At 35.7% G+C, this 16,933-nt stretch overlaps 1 protein-coding gene across 1 annotated transcript in view; it reads right to left on the reverse strand.

Annotated features, from left to right (window-relative positions):
• Positions 1–6,428: 6,428 nt before the first annotated feature.
• The window catches only part of LOC138102952 (guanine nucleotide-binding protein G(q) subunit alpha-like), a 114,606-nt gene continuing 104,101 nt past the window's right edge, over positions 6,429–16,933 (reverse strand). The window contains exons 6-7 of the mRNA XM_069000779.1: positions 14,107–14,260; positions 6,429–10,585 (exon numbers count right to left, since the gene is read on the reverse strand). Coding sequence (XP_068856880.1) covers positions 10,395–10,585; positions 14,107–14,260 — 345 coding nt within the window. The 3' untranslated portion in view covers positions 6,429–10,394. The remainder of the gene's footprint in view (positions 10,586–14,106; positions 14,261–16,933) is intronic.

Genomic DNA, 16,933 nt, shown 5'->3' on the forward strand with positions numbered 1-16,933 from the left:
TAGTTTTCATTAACATCTATGAAATTACAATGGTTTTACAATAACTTCCTGAAAATTCTTTACATAGGTAAGCATTAGCTGTAAGACTATGGCACTCTCAGACATCACAAAATGCCTGGATATGCTTGCTATGCCAGTAGAAATGTGCATGTACAAAAAGAAAAATAGACTTAAATGCATTTGTACCTGTGTCTAATGAAAGCAGTAAAATTGTGTGGCCTGCCATTGGCTTAGTGTTGAATTCTTTATGTCATGATTCATATACCCTATTTTCCAAATGTCACAGCTCCTGAACTTATGGTTAGGTGATGCACAGATATGCACAAATATATTCTTGTGCTTTCTTTAATGACAGCCTTGAAGTCTTGGCAAAATGCCTTAGACTTTACCATTTTTATTTTCAAAGGTATTTTTATTACGTGGTATGATGTATTCCATGCTGCTGTTTTCCCAGTGTACTTTTGGCCTAAGCGTAAGTGGTTACTCAAATAGTTTTGCACAGTAAGAAAGTCCCCTCCCTCTGCACCAGTATCTTCGGTCTTTGGATGCTTCACAATCCAGTGTCCTGCCTGTTCTCACCACAGATCTCAGTACATGGTTAATGGCCATCTATCATTACCTACTTCTTCTCTTGCCACTTTAGAAAGGCATCTTCTTAAGGAACAGTACATACATATTTGATACCACTTATCAAATCCCCCTGATATTACAGGCTTGATGCAATTACAGGCTCAACGTCAACCGCCAGTGGTCATATTTGTAAACGTATTGGGCACTTGTAGGCTCAAACAACATGGCTGAAAGCTGTTGTCTGGAATGTGTGTCTAGTGTGTCATTAGTCTTCCCAGCTCCTTTGGGAGGTTTTGTTTGTTGTGGTGTTGTTGTTGTTGTGTTTTTGGGGTTTTTTTTAAACAAAAATGATAGGGAGAAGGAAGAAAACAGTTGTCTTTGTCACAGAGAAATTTTGTTCCACTAGAGCAGCAGCAGGTCTGCTCTTGCTTTGAATGCAGAAACACCAGACTTTCTGATAAAACTTCCACTCTTTAGGGCCCTGGGTTCACAGGTGATACAACAGGTCAAGGTGACTGCTGTGCACTGAATAGCCATTTCCACGTACCCATAAGAATTTTAAATAATGCCTTGTCAGCCTAAGTGATGGAAATACACACTTTCTTTTAATGCTTCAACCTCTGTCACTTACAGATCTTTGCCTACCAAGTTAATGTTTGGAATTTTCAGATAATCAGTGTTAAAAGAAGCCGATTTCTTTTTCATAGATGTTAGGGGAATCTAATTTTTACTCAAAAGACCTCCAGGCAGACAAGGGAAACAACTGTGTTGCTCACAGAATTACTGAAAGCAAAGACTATGCCAATATGAATAGATCACAGAAAATGAATCTGCAGCAGCTAAACTTGTCTGCCCTTTCATTAATTTCTCATGGTTAGGACCCGTCTTTTTGCTTGCTGTGCAACAGAAGGCTAAACAAAGGTCACACTCATGGCTCTTAAAGGCAGCACATCAGGACATTTAATGACAGAGAGTTCAGGAAAGGAATTAAGCTGTTTTTGTAGCCTAGGGTAAAACAACCACTCTTTCCTACTTTCAACAACTGAAGAGTAAAGAATTAAAAAGACTACGTGCTAGGATACTGAGGCCATAATAATATTTTCTACTGAGAAGAAAAAATAATTAAATTATGCGTATTTTGCAGGTAAACTAGCAAAATCATTTTCATCTGCATGGCTGGGGATGTAAGGTTTTTCTTCCATGCCTTGCAGCATTACACTGTTGCCCTCTGCTGCTATGTACTGTAAGTATGAGTGTGTATTACTCAAGTCTTCACCATCAGAGAAAGGGAGAAAGAACTTTTAACCTGCACTACTTTGTACTGCAAAATGTTTAAAGAAGTCTCTTAGAGAGATGCTAATAAAGTATCTCAAGCCCAGTTTGTTTTTTTTTTCTATTAACCTTGAACAAGAGAACAGTCACCCAAATGACTCACAATGGTTTCTCAGTTTACATAAACTTTTCTCTGCTTAGGAAATTTGTTTTGCTCATTTACATTGTACAGAATAATCTCAGTTAAGCCCAGTATCTACCTTCTAGCTAAGTAAAGTTTTACTCCTGGTTTTTAACTGAGGATTACATTTTGCTATCTACAGTGGAGTTGCTTTTGTTTCTTATTAGCAGAAATAAAATCAGCATGTATGAGTGTGAATATGTATCAAAAGAGAATTGTTTAATCCATAACCACAGAAATCTTCCACTTGTAGCACCATTTCTATAATTTCTTACAAGAGATTCAAACAATTTCTAGACCATATTAAATAATACCAAAATCAATTAAGCTGTTTTTACATGTATTAGTCATAACATTATTTGAACACTTCTGACATCTGGTAAAGAATCTGAATAATATGATTATGTATATAAGATAAGGAAAACTGATTTCTTCTTAGTACCACCACAGCCTGTTGCAATTCAAGAGGAATAGCTCCAACAGCTAAATTATAGTCATATAATTGATTTATATGTTAAAAGATTACTATGCAAGGGAAGTATCAAATATGACTACGTTTATATCTAGCCTTTTGCCTCTCAATTACACTCAGGTTGTTTAACTTCAGCAAAGTAAAATAAAACAGTGAAGTTCTAAAGCACCTGAAGAAAAACCTTGATAATGAATACTAAATCAGTTGATCTCTTGAGCTAAAATAAATCAGGTCTTATCAGTAACTGTGAGGGTTCTCCTAAAAACATGCTGAGAAAAGTAGTCACCAAAATACTAATAAAAATATTATTCCGCCTTTCCAAAATCGGCATTTGAAATAAACCAAGTATTCTGCAGCATGTGACAACAGATTAATTAACCTCTAGTATACAATAATCACACTTGTGTGCACAAGTAACGACAATTGTTAAGAGACTCCAGATACTTCATTGTGAGATAAATGGATTTTTATTTTTAGGGAGAGAGTGATTCCTCTTTATAATAAATGTATAAAAGTGCAATATCTTAAATATTTACTGCATGCAAGTAATCTTTTTTTTGTTGTTGTTAGCATCATATAAAGTAATCTTATGCAATAGTCTCTGCAAGAATACATTTGAACTTATTGTCTCATTAATGCTTCCCTTCACTTGAGTGCCAGCCTGATCGTTGCATTAACCACCTCATACAGGACTGCAGGAAAAAAGGCAAATTTTCAGCAACATCATAGCAAACAGCTCTCTATTGACAATGCGAAATAACATACTAAAATGGCATAATTTGGCCCATGTTTGCCTACTACATCCTTCAATCGACTGTATTCCAACTACAACGTTATAGTTTTGTTTTCTGAAGTGCCTGTCCAAAAGGCTAATTGGATCTGCCCCTGATTACAGGAACCTTCTGAAGCTGTTCTTATTCACAGTTTGTCTTTAATGCAGCCAGTATGATCAATTCTGTAATGACTACCAGAATTGAATCTGGTATGTCAAGAAACTTTCTCTTTGTGGCAAACAGGATAAAGGAAAGATACCAAAAAATAATCAGAACAAAATGGCAGGAGGAACAAGAAACAAGATTAAGCAGAAAGTGCGTTCCTCTTCAGCTGTACTACACATCATCAGTTGTTGAATTTTACCAGACCAATTTACATTTAATTCACAAGGATCAGAAAGTATTCCAGAGTGCACATATATAAAGCAATACTGTATTTTCTTCAGATGGCAGGAAGCAATTAATGGGTGTGATAGATGACTGTGAATGGAGAAGGGAGTGCCTTGCACAAGGACACAGTGAGCCTTGGATGTCATGCCCAGCAACACAGCATTTTAAATAAGATAGAAAACATAAAACATTTTCTTTTTTTTTTTTTTTTAGATCTTACTGGAAAAGAACTAGTTATGCTTTGTTTGGGTTTTTGAGGTGTTTTTTTGGTGAAATGAATAAAAGTCCAATTCTTGTATTTTTCCATCCTTAACACTAAGTTTGACTTGTTGGTAGCTGTCTGACTACAGTTGCATTTAGTCTATGTACACAGAAACTCGTGATTCTTAAAGGGGAGCAAGAGAGAGTTTTCCTTGTTCTGCAATTTCTTTTTTTTTAGAATAAGTGTGCAATCAAGACCTTTCAAAGTGAAAAGTGCAACACTTCCAAGCGAGAATAGCTAATATTCCACAAAGTGCATAAAATAAAGGGTTTAGATACTACAGCACTAGGACTAGGTTTTACAGGGAGGAAAGTGTTACTCCCTTTCTTCCTCATTTCTAAGCCTCTTGGCAACAAAATTCTACCTCTTCCGCTTGGTCAGCTTACCACTTGTTGGACATTGTTCAGCCAAAGTGGCTGAAATCCCTGAAAATTAGACTACTAAAGCAGCCAAGCAAGAAGAGCAAAAATAAGGTGTGGGGGTTTTTTTCACCCAGTTCATTGGCAAAGCAGAAGGGCTGACCCAAGAGAGAGGGAAAGCTCCCAGCAGATGAAAACCAGGATCAGAGGTGGTCTCAGAGGGTAGATCCTTTCGGTAGTAATGAGCTGTGAGAGGGGGTCTGGTGCCTTCATCTCAGATACTGATATGAGGTGTGCTCCTGAGGCAATTGTGTATTTTGTGGCAGTTTATAAACATTCTGGAACTCCTACGTGGTTGGGACAGTATCCTACAAAGTGCTTTGTAATTGTGTGAGATGATCGTAGTGTCTGAGGAAAGGTTTTAATCACAAGTATGCACAACTTATCACACAGTTACAGTTTCTACATCTATTTCACGCATCTAAAAGTCACAACTGACACTGTATTTTGTTGACATTCTCTTCACAGAGATACAGACATAAAATAAATCCTTCCCCACTGACTGATCCTTCTCCCATACATTCTGCAACTGGAAAGAAAAATGAGGAACCATTCACTCTAGTCCTTGCTTAGGCAAACTGTTTGCACTCCAGGAATCCTACTTAAACTGTTTTGTTCACTTAAAAGAGACCTAACTGATTTTTGCAACTTGCCTGAAATACTATTTCTTCAGTAATGAAGATCTGAGATCTACTGATTGTTGACCAGGTATGACTCAAAATCCTGCAAAGTAGCAGGAGGCCTCTTGCTGTTAACTCCTATCATGACATAGGTGAACAAAAAGATCTAAGAAACACACTGCCCTTGCAGCACTACTGCAATCACCCAAAATCCTTAAGAAATTTGCCTCACTGTCTGCAAAGTCTGAGTTTTCTTTTCCTTAGGCATACATTTTACTTCTTTTCTCCCATGCTTATGAGTTTCCACTGCAGACAAGCCAAAAACCCCCAACCTTTTATAATACTGTCAAATTACCAACCATCTCCACTGTAACAAACCCTAAATTTTTTGATTATCTGGCTGTAATAAAGATATTCTGGAAATTTTAGTATTTAGACAATGATGATGGAGCATGTATAATTAGAAAGTAATTTTGGAGTAATACATCTATCCAACATTTATAATAATAAGAAGCATTTTGGGGGAACAGTAAGCCCAAATATTTCAGAAAAACTAAATTACAAGGAATGAAGATGCTATAGTACGAAGATGTGGCCAAAAATACTGTATTTTTAACCAGCAACATTTCTGAGGGGCAGTAACTGTACAGTATTAGTTTTTCAAAAATTATTTCTGTCCCTCAAGCAACACACAATACATGCAAGTGACACTTTAGAACAGCAAATGCTATTTTTAAATACTCTTAAGTTTAAAAATGCATGTGACACACCTTCCTTGGAAGAAAAAAGATTAAAAACTGGTCAGATAAGGATTTCCTGTAGCAAGGTAAATGAGGAATCAGCTTAAACTGTATTTTGAGAGAAAAAAACCCTGCAACTGATTTACATTAAAATTTATGTATTTTTTGAATCTATTTTCAAAATCTCTATTCCTTTCTTACCTGCAGCATGACTACTGTGAAAAAGCTCAAGATATACTTACAGTAAAATTCTTTAATCATCTACATTGTGACCCCAATGTATTGGCTAGATAGAAAAATTTCTTGTTCAACTGATAGAACTGAAAATGCTATACATAACCAACGGCAAAACAGAGGAAATATCAGTAGCTCTACTTCTCAAACTAAAGATTTTTTCTTGCAAGATTTCTATTAAACTAACAAGCTGTACAGGCTTTAGTTGTTTAATGTCTATTAAATTTTAGAATTTATGGTTTATGTCAAAAGAGGGGCCGTATTTGCAAAAGTGTCTATTTCTAAAATACCATGGTTAATTTAATACCAGGACATCTAAATTTTCTAACTTACTTATGTCAGTCTCTCCAAAACATATCTACTTTACTGATCTTTTAACTAGAGGTAGGTCATGTGTAGGCCTTGTTAATATGCTGTGAACACTTCATTAGTTCACTAATGTAATAGTCTGCAGGATAACTATGCACAGAGCTCCAAGAATAGCAGCACATGTAATAAATTAAATGTCTAAACTTTATTTCTTTCATGTGGGTTAACATGTCTTTGTTTTCTCCTAATATTTCATTCTTTTGTGAAGAATGTTTAGCAAGGAAAGGGTCATGAGGTTGAGTAATCTGAAAGTCTTCTGCACCTTACAACTCAAGGCTGGGAGTCTAGCAGTATCTATATGCAGCCCTTTTCCCCCATACAGAGTTTTTGCAAATCATGCAGTCAATTCTGACTGTTATCCAGCATTAAAAGTCTCTTCTCCATTTCCAAACTTTAAAAAGTGATTCACAATCATGTAGCAGTATGATTAAAAAGTACAGTCCATACACCTTGACAATCAAAAGAGACTGAATTATAAAAAGTAAACTGCCCTTATAGCTGCATCATCCTACATCTGTAAGGACAGCGCCAGTTAATTTGTGAAAAAGGCAAGTTCCAGGTTTCTGTAAAACACGTATTACAGCTTTCTTGTGCTAGTGAACATTTAGAATACACAGGTTCCCAAGACATTTTCCTTCCCTCCTCCCCCATTTATAACATTCAAAGAAAACACATCATTTTGGCAAAGTTAAAAGGGTTTCTGTCTTGATGTTTTTGCCTTCAGCTTCATGTTAGAGGCACAAACTTCTGGACTTAAGCACTAATAAGGCATAGTAGAAACCACCAATTAAAACAACAGCAACACCACCACCATCACCACCACAATGGAATATACTACAAGTGGGAACAGCTGTGTTATTTAAAAAGAAAATGTTTTGTAAACTGTCATACTGCAATGCTGTGTTAGGTGATTCATGTAAAGCTTGCCTTGGCATGCCAAATATTTTTTTTTCCAGAACATGCTCAAATGATCTAAACATTGCCACAGGTTCATCTCACCTAAAAATACCAGAAAATAGCCCAGTGGCACACACTCTTGAAAACTTTTGCAATCACAATATAACTATAAAGCATGAGTAAACTTTTGTTTTGTTTTTATACAAAACTTGGAACCATATTTCCTTTTCCCCCTGCTCCCAATATCCCGTAAGAAAAAAACCCAAAACAAATTAAAAACCCCAAAACTTTTGTTAGACACCACTGTCTGGTGTGGCTTTTTGTTTCGTTGTGTTTTTTTTTTTTTTTTTTTTTTTTTTTTTCCCCCCCCCTCTTTTCTTTTTTTTTTTCTTTTTTTTTTCTTCCTTTTTTTGGCTACAGTTCCATTTCTAGCACTGAATCCAGTGTGGGCAAGGTATTCCCAGGTTAAAAAAAGAGATAGTATCAACAGCGGAACTGTGAAAACAGAAGCTCTGTTCCATTTACAGCATGATCAGGACCAATTTTGTTAAGCTGTATGTAACAAAGAGTCACTGCTCTGATCCCCTATTCAGAATGTCAGTGTCACTTTTTATAATCTAAATCTACCTGCTTTAGCTTCATTAAATAAAACACTTTAACTCCTTAAAATCATTAACAATAGTGACTTTTTGGTTGTTGTTTTTATACCTAAGGTTTCTGCAGTTTCTGAAAGACTGATTGATTGATGTTTTGCATTTTACCATGGTATTTGTAGGGCAACAGCATGTATACATTAGTACTTATGTACAATGGTTTGAAATATCTCTGAATTTACTTTTCCAATAAAGACTGTAAGAAAAGTAAAAGTAACCTAATGCAAATCAGTCAAATAAAAATTAAATTTATATTTAAAGCTTATGTTCCAATATGAGATAAAAAGGTCTAAGTTCTTCTAACAGGATGGTTTTCTATAGCTGTATAAAGCCCTGACAAGATTTACGCACTGTTTTGAATGTAAATCATCTCTGTCTTGGTATCTCCAATTTACTTCTACTCAGGAATGTGCAAATGATTTTATACAGCACGATGCTAGTACCGCTCTGTACTATAGTATTTTGTTTTGTAAATAAAAACAACAACAAATCCCTAGTCAGAAATAAACTGACAAAATTTACATTCTTCTCTCTTAAAAAAGTAAATAAAATAACATTATTTAAAATGTGAATTAGCTATAAGACATACAATACAATTACATAGATACATATCAATACAGCACATTCAATTTGCCAAAAATTAATGATTACAAAGCCAATATGGATGCTGCCATATATATATATATATGTATGTACAATGATTATAGCATTCATAATTGCACTATACCTACAACCAGTTTTAAATTACGAGGTGTTTTAAGAGGGAGCAAAAAATAGCAACTGTTCTTATTATTGTTCTTTTGGATTTGGGAGGGTTAAGGATGAAAAACGTCTCATTAGTATTTATTGTTAACTTTGGTAATCAACTAATAAGCCATTCTTTTTTCCACCTCCCATCTGCTGCTATGTGGCAGCCATTTTTGTATTAAGTGCACTCTAGTGCCAACTCTAGTTGGCATTATAGATAATCAATCCAATTACATGTCTGAAGTCTTGAGTTTTCTTGCTAGCAATCATGCACCTGGTCAAAAAACACCTTTCAACCTAAGCTGCAGAATAAAGGCTCATCAATGTGTGCTGCATTTCTGTTGTTAAAAAATTGCACATTTAAATTTCAAGAATGATTTTCTCACTGCTTCATTTACATTTATAAATCTCTTCTAGAGAACTTGAGAGAGGCTATTTTGCATGAAAGCCTATCAAATGCCTGTGAATCATTAACAATCAACCTTATCAAAAAAGGTTCCTGAACATGATCTCTCATCGGTAACTTCTTGTAATACAACTAAAGGTGCCTTGACTTTATTACAGAAAACAAGCTCATGTCATAATCTCTGACAAAATGAGAGATCTAAACTGTCTTTAAATTACTAGACTACATGAGGGTCCATGGTATACCTCATAGAATATTCACTTACATGTTGGTTTTGGCATTAGAAAATGGTACACTTTCTAAAAGAGGGAACATATGAACTGAAACTGTGTGTGTCAATCATTTGGCAGTTGACTCAATCAGGTCAGTTCCCAACCCATCCATTTGGCATTTCAATATCTTATGTTTCAAGCGCATTGGTTTTATAATAAGCCAGATTTGGCAACATGAATTTTGTACAATAAAAACAATTTTTCTACTGTGGAAAAAGAATACTTAAAAAAGCTCTAACTTAAGAAAAAACACCCCACACAAGTGAGAAAAACACTGTTTCAGGCTGTAGCCACCGGGGAAAATGTAGTGTCTGACTTTTCTATTTGGCATTTGTGAATAAAAGAAGAGAGAAAAAAAAATGGCACATGGCAATTAAAAAGAGATTCTAATATATTCCATGTACATCCCAGATTGTATCTTAATTACTTCATTACTGTCTTCTGTGCACCTTTCTTAACTGTAAAACTACGGTTAAATTTATTATCCTCAGACAACTGTAATTCTGTTTTGCAATTCCAATATTCTAGTCTCAGAAGTGAAGACAGAATGAAGACACCCATGTAAAGAATTTAAAAATCACAGTATCAATACTTTTTGATCCTTCAAAGAAAGTACATACTGTAAAATTAGAATGACTGATGACTTAAACTGTGATGATAGTATTTTCCTGACCAAATCTCTCAACAGAAAATATTTCACCCAGGAATGCAACTGGGGAAAAAAAAAGGCCATTGTACCTTTTAAAAGATAAGGGGAGTAGGAAAGGAGTGGGAGAGAAAGGGTTAGGGAAAGAGGAAACCAGCTCGATTTTGCTTCAATAGCAAAAAACTGCTATCCTTTGTAAATGTACGACTGCAAATTTGAAACACATTGAGTCACAAGGTTTTGCCTAAAAAAATGAGGAAATGTGCTGTGAATGTACTTCAGCATCTTTTGGTTTTCCTCCATACAGTTTAAATAAAATCATAATATTAACTACAAACTCTGTGGATGTTCACAGAGTCCAGGCCGGCAATAAATTAGTATTATGCAAATTGTTTTCACAGATTATAATACAGTCCCTCTTGTGTATCTTCAATCACGGGAAGTTGGTTTCAGAGGATGCCCCAGGTACAGTTAGACCAGGTTGTACTCCTTTAGGTTTAACTGTAGGATTGTGTCCTTGACAGCAGCAAAGACAAAGCGGATGTTCTCTGTGTCTGTAGCACATGTGAAGTGAGAGTAGATAATTTTGTCACTGTCTGGATTCAGGTCTACGAACATCTTCAGGATGAACTCTCGTGCTGCCTGTGCATCCCGCTGTGGTCCTGCAAGAAGAGAAATTAAGTTTTCTTAAAGTAAATTTAATGTATCAATCTCCTTAAAAGAAAATAAGAAAGGCTTAGTCTGTGGTCCCCACATAAGAGAAGATGGGGAGCCTTTTACTCATCAAAAATATATAGTGGCTGCATTCCTTGTGGTAGGAAGTAATAAAAATAAAGATGGAAGGAAATTTCCGAAGTTCACCAAGTCAGAGCTTTTTCCTGCTGACTATCTTCTTTCTTCACCAAGATAAATCATCTACCTGTTTAAACAGGTGATTTATAAATGCACAGAATGAAAACAAAAAATTAGCTACACAATTGAATCCTTAAAATGTCTGTAGAAATGGTGAATGTTCAGTCTAAACCTACTATATTACATTATACTGATTGTAGCACTGCAAGATCTACTAGTCTTATATGGATTTTAATAGGAAGCATAGTGAAATTATATCCTGAACCCGGTCTGACACTGTCATCAATAGAACTTAATTTACTTTAAGTGGTAATAAAATACACAGCTGCTCTCCAGCTAAAACTGTTGCCTGCAAAAGGCTCGTGTTCTAACCAATCAGTTGATATCTAAATTATGTATGTTAATGATCCTATCAGATCTAAATTAAGGTTGTAACTCTCAGAAGGACAGAGTCAATCTAACCAAACTACATTTTCAGCCTAGAAGATCACAGAAGGTAAAGTAACTACTTCCAGCCTGGAACACTGAGGATTCATTCATGTTTACAGTCAAAAGAGCAGTGCAGAAGCAAGAACGTAAGCCACATGTTGGTGAATTCTGTTCCATTATTCTAGTGCTGGCACCAAAAGTCATTGTTCCCATGCTCTCCTGTTTGTGAAATGTGGTTTTCTACAGAACACACATTTCTGTGCTTTCACCTCCTCCTATTTTCTTCATTAGTCCTGTTGTTACACAGAAATATAAATACCAGCACCCAGCTGTTATGTGTAGCTCTGTCCTTCAGTAATTCTAAAATCAATAGTTCGGTGCCCAGCACTTGTCCACGTTTCAATAACTGGATAACAGACCTTATTTTTAATACTTCTAGCTTAAAATTTGTAACACTTCCAATTTGCATAACTATAAAATTTAGGAAGGGAATGTGTGGAAGAGAAAGCACATACTTTCTGGTGTGCTGCAAATCCATGTGGAGGGGGAATAAGCTTTTGCAGTGCACGGGTGTATGCATGTAAACAGATATACCTACATGCACATACATACACAGATGACACATTTTCTGAGATTCAGAGATGTAAACAGATCATAAGCTCTCTGAGGCAGGACAGAGGGCTGTCCAACACTTCTACAGCTTCGAAAACACAACTGGCTCTAGCCTTCAGCTTAGTCAACCAGACTCTATAGATAAAGAGCAGCAATAAACAAGTCTCACAATAGTACAAATAAATGTGAGTACTGGGCTTCCAAAGACATTATTTCCTTATAATAAATCACTTAGTTTTTTAAACAGTTTCCTAAAATTTTGTTAAAGAGTTTCACAGTAGCTACACACAGTGTTTTCTCAAAATCTATTGGGCTATTCAAAGATATACCCAAATTTGCACACCTCTGCTCTTATGTTACTTCAACTTTTATTTGACTGAGGTTCCAGTATGTAAAAGTATGTTTATGACCTCAGGAACTTAGAAAAAAAATTGAATGAGGTAATGGTAAATCTAGACTTCAAAGTGTTTCAGATCTAAGTAAGAGACTTAGAAAAGAACTACCATATGAGTTAGTAGCATTCTTGCCCACTGCTCTCCCTAATCAGCAGTTTTCAATGTCTCTATATGATACAATGAAGATCTGCACACAAATGCTACATCAATATTTTTCTCTTCTTTTCCTCCCAACTATAGCTTCTTTTTGTGTTTGTCCTCTCTCCCTCTCCCAGCCTGTGAGCCAGTTTTCCAGTACTAACATGCAAAGCGTGTCCTCATGTGATAGGCTGACCTAGGAGCATGGCTCGGCCTCCCTTCCAAAGCTCTTACAAATGCACTGTGCAGCAGAGATCAGCTTAATTTAACCTGTCCAATTTGCCACCCTGGCCAGCAGCTCTCATTCTAGGCTACTTTCTCCCTTCTGCAGGAAAATGGATGAGAGAAGTGATCCAGCTGAAAAATACCTATTTCTGATACCTTCCTCAGATCTCCAACTTCCCACATCCCTAGTGTGCTGGGACAGAAGAGGGGACCACATGGTGACCTCTGCAAGCCACAGACTCCACCCTGCCACCAGAAGTAATCAAATCAAACTTTAACTTTGTCTCTGGAGTTAGGTCCTACAAGGTCTACAGAATTAGGAAACAAAATACTCTTGAAGATTTGCAGGTCTTGACTCTCACATCCCTACTAGTCCATAATGGTTTTTTCCCCCTCACCAATGGCAAGGGACAGGAGAAACAAAGTTTGAGTTCTGCCTTTTTTTCTGGACAAGCATTTTACACAGGCTTTGTCAACATTTTAAAGGAGGTAACAGAGCAGACTGTAGGGTCTTCTCACCTTTGGGATGTCATCTAGGGAACTTGTTACATGAAGTAAATTAGAAAGAACAAGCATGTTTCTATTCAACTGCCAGTTCTCTTTTGTACAGTACCATGAAACTAAATTTACACGGACTCATAAATAATATGATCTGATCCTGCAGGCTTTTTACTGATCTCTTTCCCTTTAACGAAAAACAAAATGCACACTTTTCCTATTACTACTTTCCATGTTTGAAGATGAGAGTTCTAATCTTTTTCTCAGCTTCCCAATCAGCTATTCCTTCCTGGCGGGACAAGATCGATTTTCTTTTTAAAAAATAGGAACATTTAGTTCTTTAGAACTCTTATTATACGAGTTTGATTTTTCTCTGTTACCAAGGCCTCCTCCACTCAGTGACCTCAAAATACTTAGCTTTTCCCCTCATGAGAACGTTCTGAAAGTACAGTTTTAGTAGAAACACTTACACAGACCACAATTTTTTTTTATGGACAAGCACATTAACTTCACCTAATTAATGTAAAATTAAAACACAATTTTAAAAGATACCAATAAAAGGGTGTAAGGGGTGGTACTAGTTTCTCTGAGTGTTACAGAGAGCCTGTGACACTTCCCCTTAGGTATTGAATCTTATACAAAAGCAAACCCTAAAAACATCAAAAATACAAAAGACTATATGTACAATTAAGGAATATGTTTCTATTTAACACTTGTATTTCAATTCAAACCCTCACCCTTATCTTATGAAAAATGACAGAATGTGGTTCACTACCAATATGACAATACTCATCTAGAAGTCAAAAATTTCCCAATCAAGGTTCTGGCATCCTACCCACAACTAATTACAGCATAAAATGAAATCTTAGCAGTCTAAAAATCCCACAAAAGTTCAATTACATTTTACAATTTTAAAATATTTTTTTAAAGGAATATATCAAAGGATCTGTCTGTCTAGCATTTGGACAAGACTAGCACAATTTGCCATTACTACAGTGTAAACAGAGAATGAGCTTTGATGCCATTATACTTACCATCATACTCTGGAAAATAATCAACTAGATGGGAGTACATAATTTTCTCCTCTAATAGATCTTTTTTATTTAAGAACAGAATAACTGAAGAGTTCTGGAACCATGGATATGTGATAATTGTCCTAAAGAGTGCTTTGCTTTCTTCCATTCGATTCTGGAATAAAAAAGAGAGGAGAATTTTGGTGGTCATGAAATTTTATTTTTTTAAATAAATTAATGCACTTTTACTTCATTTGGCGAAAGGATCCATTTCCTGTTTTGCACTTTCCTACCAATATACAAGATCCAATTAATTAAAGTAATAAGCAAGCAGTTAATTAAATATTCAGGCATTCTCCTTTTGCAAATTCAACCAGTTAAGTGTAAGTATTCTTCAAAATACTAGTCATGAACATGAAAGTTGTAACAAGTACATTTGCAAAGTTCGAATATGCACAGCTACAATCAGCCAACACACTGGTGGTTACTGAAATGCAAGTGATTCATGGTAGGGACAAGTACAACACTGCAACACAACTAATTCAAGGTTTAAGAACAGTATTTATTTTACATGCCTTTCCCAGATTTTGAATATGGAGTTAAGCAATTCTGAGAGATCAGCTTAAAAATAGTTGCAAGTAAATTTGAAACCTGAGAACATTTTGTCAACACCAAAGGTTTATGACATAGAATTTTAAAAAATTGTAAATTTTTCACCTTGTTTCTAACATTGTCAGGTGAGGAATTGTTTGCACCTGGTGGGCTAATACAATGCTTATTGTTCAGAACCCACTAGCCTATGGAAACACACAATGCTAATTCTGTAGGAAGAAAAACTGGAAAGCAACCAGCCAGCCCAGTTATGCTAACTTTTACCAGTTCATCAGGCAGTCAGGTATGACTGTGGGGTCACTGACCACCAGGAACCATCAAAGAGACTCCCCAGGACAAATGAATGCACATGCAGAGAGGAGAGACATGTCAAGGGTTTTGGGGAAATTATTATCATATGTATGTTTATTCTGGGACAATCAATGCATATGTATGTAACATACAGTACATAAACAGAAAATGTCCTGTATTCAACATACACGGTATTTGGAGGAACTAACCCCTCCTGCATCTGGCCAAATAAAGAATGCCTGCTTCTTAATGCTACACTGGGGCTAAGGAGTTTCATTTTTATTGATTTTTGATAACAACATCACTGGATTTACCTTTAACTCCTAGGCTGCTCCTGAAACGACTTTGCACTATAGCTGAAATAGCAGCGAAACCTACAATTCTATTTGTAACGCTCTTTTGTCATTGTAGATTAATGTTACAATTCGATTAGTTCTGAACTGTTAGGCTGACATGATGTGGTTAATACAGAGTCAGAACAAATATGGTTTGAAACATAGGAACTAACTTACTCTTTTTATTATTATTATTTGAAGCTGCAGCCCCTAAAAAAGACTGTTTCACCACCAAATGGGGCTCCAGAGAACGACAAGAATGTGAATCCTGCAGATTCTGCTGTTGCTGAGACATACAACAATCTGTCAGATAACTCAGACAGTTTTGCCATAAGTGTATCTTTACTTCCGTTAATTTTCATTTTAGAGAGGCCAACAACATAAACATGAATAGGAACTTGAAAAAACCCGAAGCATAAAACAAAAAACAAATAGTGAACTAATTCAATTTTGTAGTCGAAGTTGATGATTTGGTCTGTTAAACTTTATTGCATATTGCTGTGATGCATGAAAGTAAATAGCTGAATTTATATACTGAGAAACTAATATGGAGTAATAAAACACTTGCTTTCATGCAGTCAGATCTCATGACTCACATTGATTTCAATAGTGCCAAGATTTCATTCTGAAAGGAAAGAAGCTCTAATGTCAACACAGCTGAGCATAAAATGTAAGTCCTTAGACTAATTGTTAATATGATGGTATTTTCTTCTCAACATTTATGAAGACTTCTTCTCTGAACAAGACCTTAAGGAAAGGCAATGGGAACTACCTAGTATAGTTGTATCTGTTTTATGGTCCACCTCAAAAAGTTCAGCTCCATGGCACACCTGCAACTCCAGAAATACTTTTTGCAAGTATCAGTGTCTTCTTCATGAGACTAAACACGCTCAGGTCTCTCACACTGTCTTCACAGGACATTGGCTCTGGGTCTTTCATGGTTCTCCCAACAGATTATGTGACCATGAAGTCCCATTTATAAACCCTTTGCAAATTATTTCAAAGAGAAATTGAAGCAAACTGTGTGGGTAAAGACAGTGAACTGACATATTGATATCCTGTCATTCAGATGTGTGGTCTACAGATATTTTGCAGGAATTGAAAGATGGCCTAGAGATTTTCAAGTAAATTTTATCTGGCTGTATAAAGAAATACAGGTCCTCAGTTTGCCATAACAGATTAAAATGCTAAAATTGCTTCATTATTTTATTTTCCTATGATTCATTGATTAACAAAAAAATTTTAAGTGATTAGTTTTTTGACTAATCAATCTCTGCTTAACCTTCTGCTTTCATCTCTCTGTTTATCCAATTTTTAAGAGCAAGTCAACTTTTATGAATATCACAGCAGATGATAAAAACAATTTTTATGCCAGACTTAATTCCTCTAACAATATTGCTTATTATCCTCTAAAATTTGTCTTAAAATGGTTTTCTGTTTCTAATGATAGCTCACTCCTTTGCATGCTCACTCTTTTCCTTTATTAAATATATGTGCAACATTAGTGCCATAATATTTTTGATTAATCACAAGATGACATGGTTGAACTACTGTTCTGAAAAAAAGTTTTCATTAACAGGATGCCCTACTTCCTGTGTAAAAAACAGTTT

The sequence above is a fragment of the Aphelocoma coerulescens genome (genome assembly GCF_041296385.1).
Source record: "Aphelocoma coerulescens isolate FSJ_1873_10779 chromosome Z unlocalized genomic scaffold, UR_Acoe_1.0 ChrZ, whole genome shotgun sequence".
Lineage (NCBI taxonomy): Eukaryota > Metazoa > Chordata > Aves > Passeriformes > Corvidae > Aphelocoma > Aphelocoma coerulescens.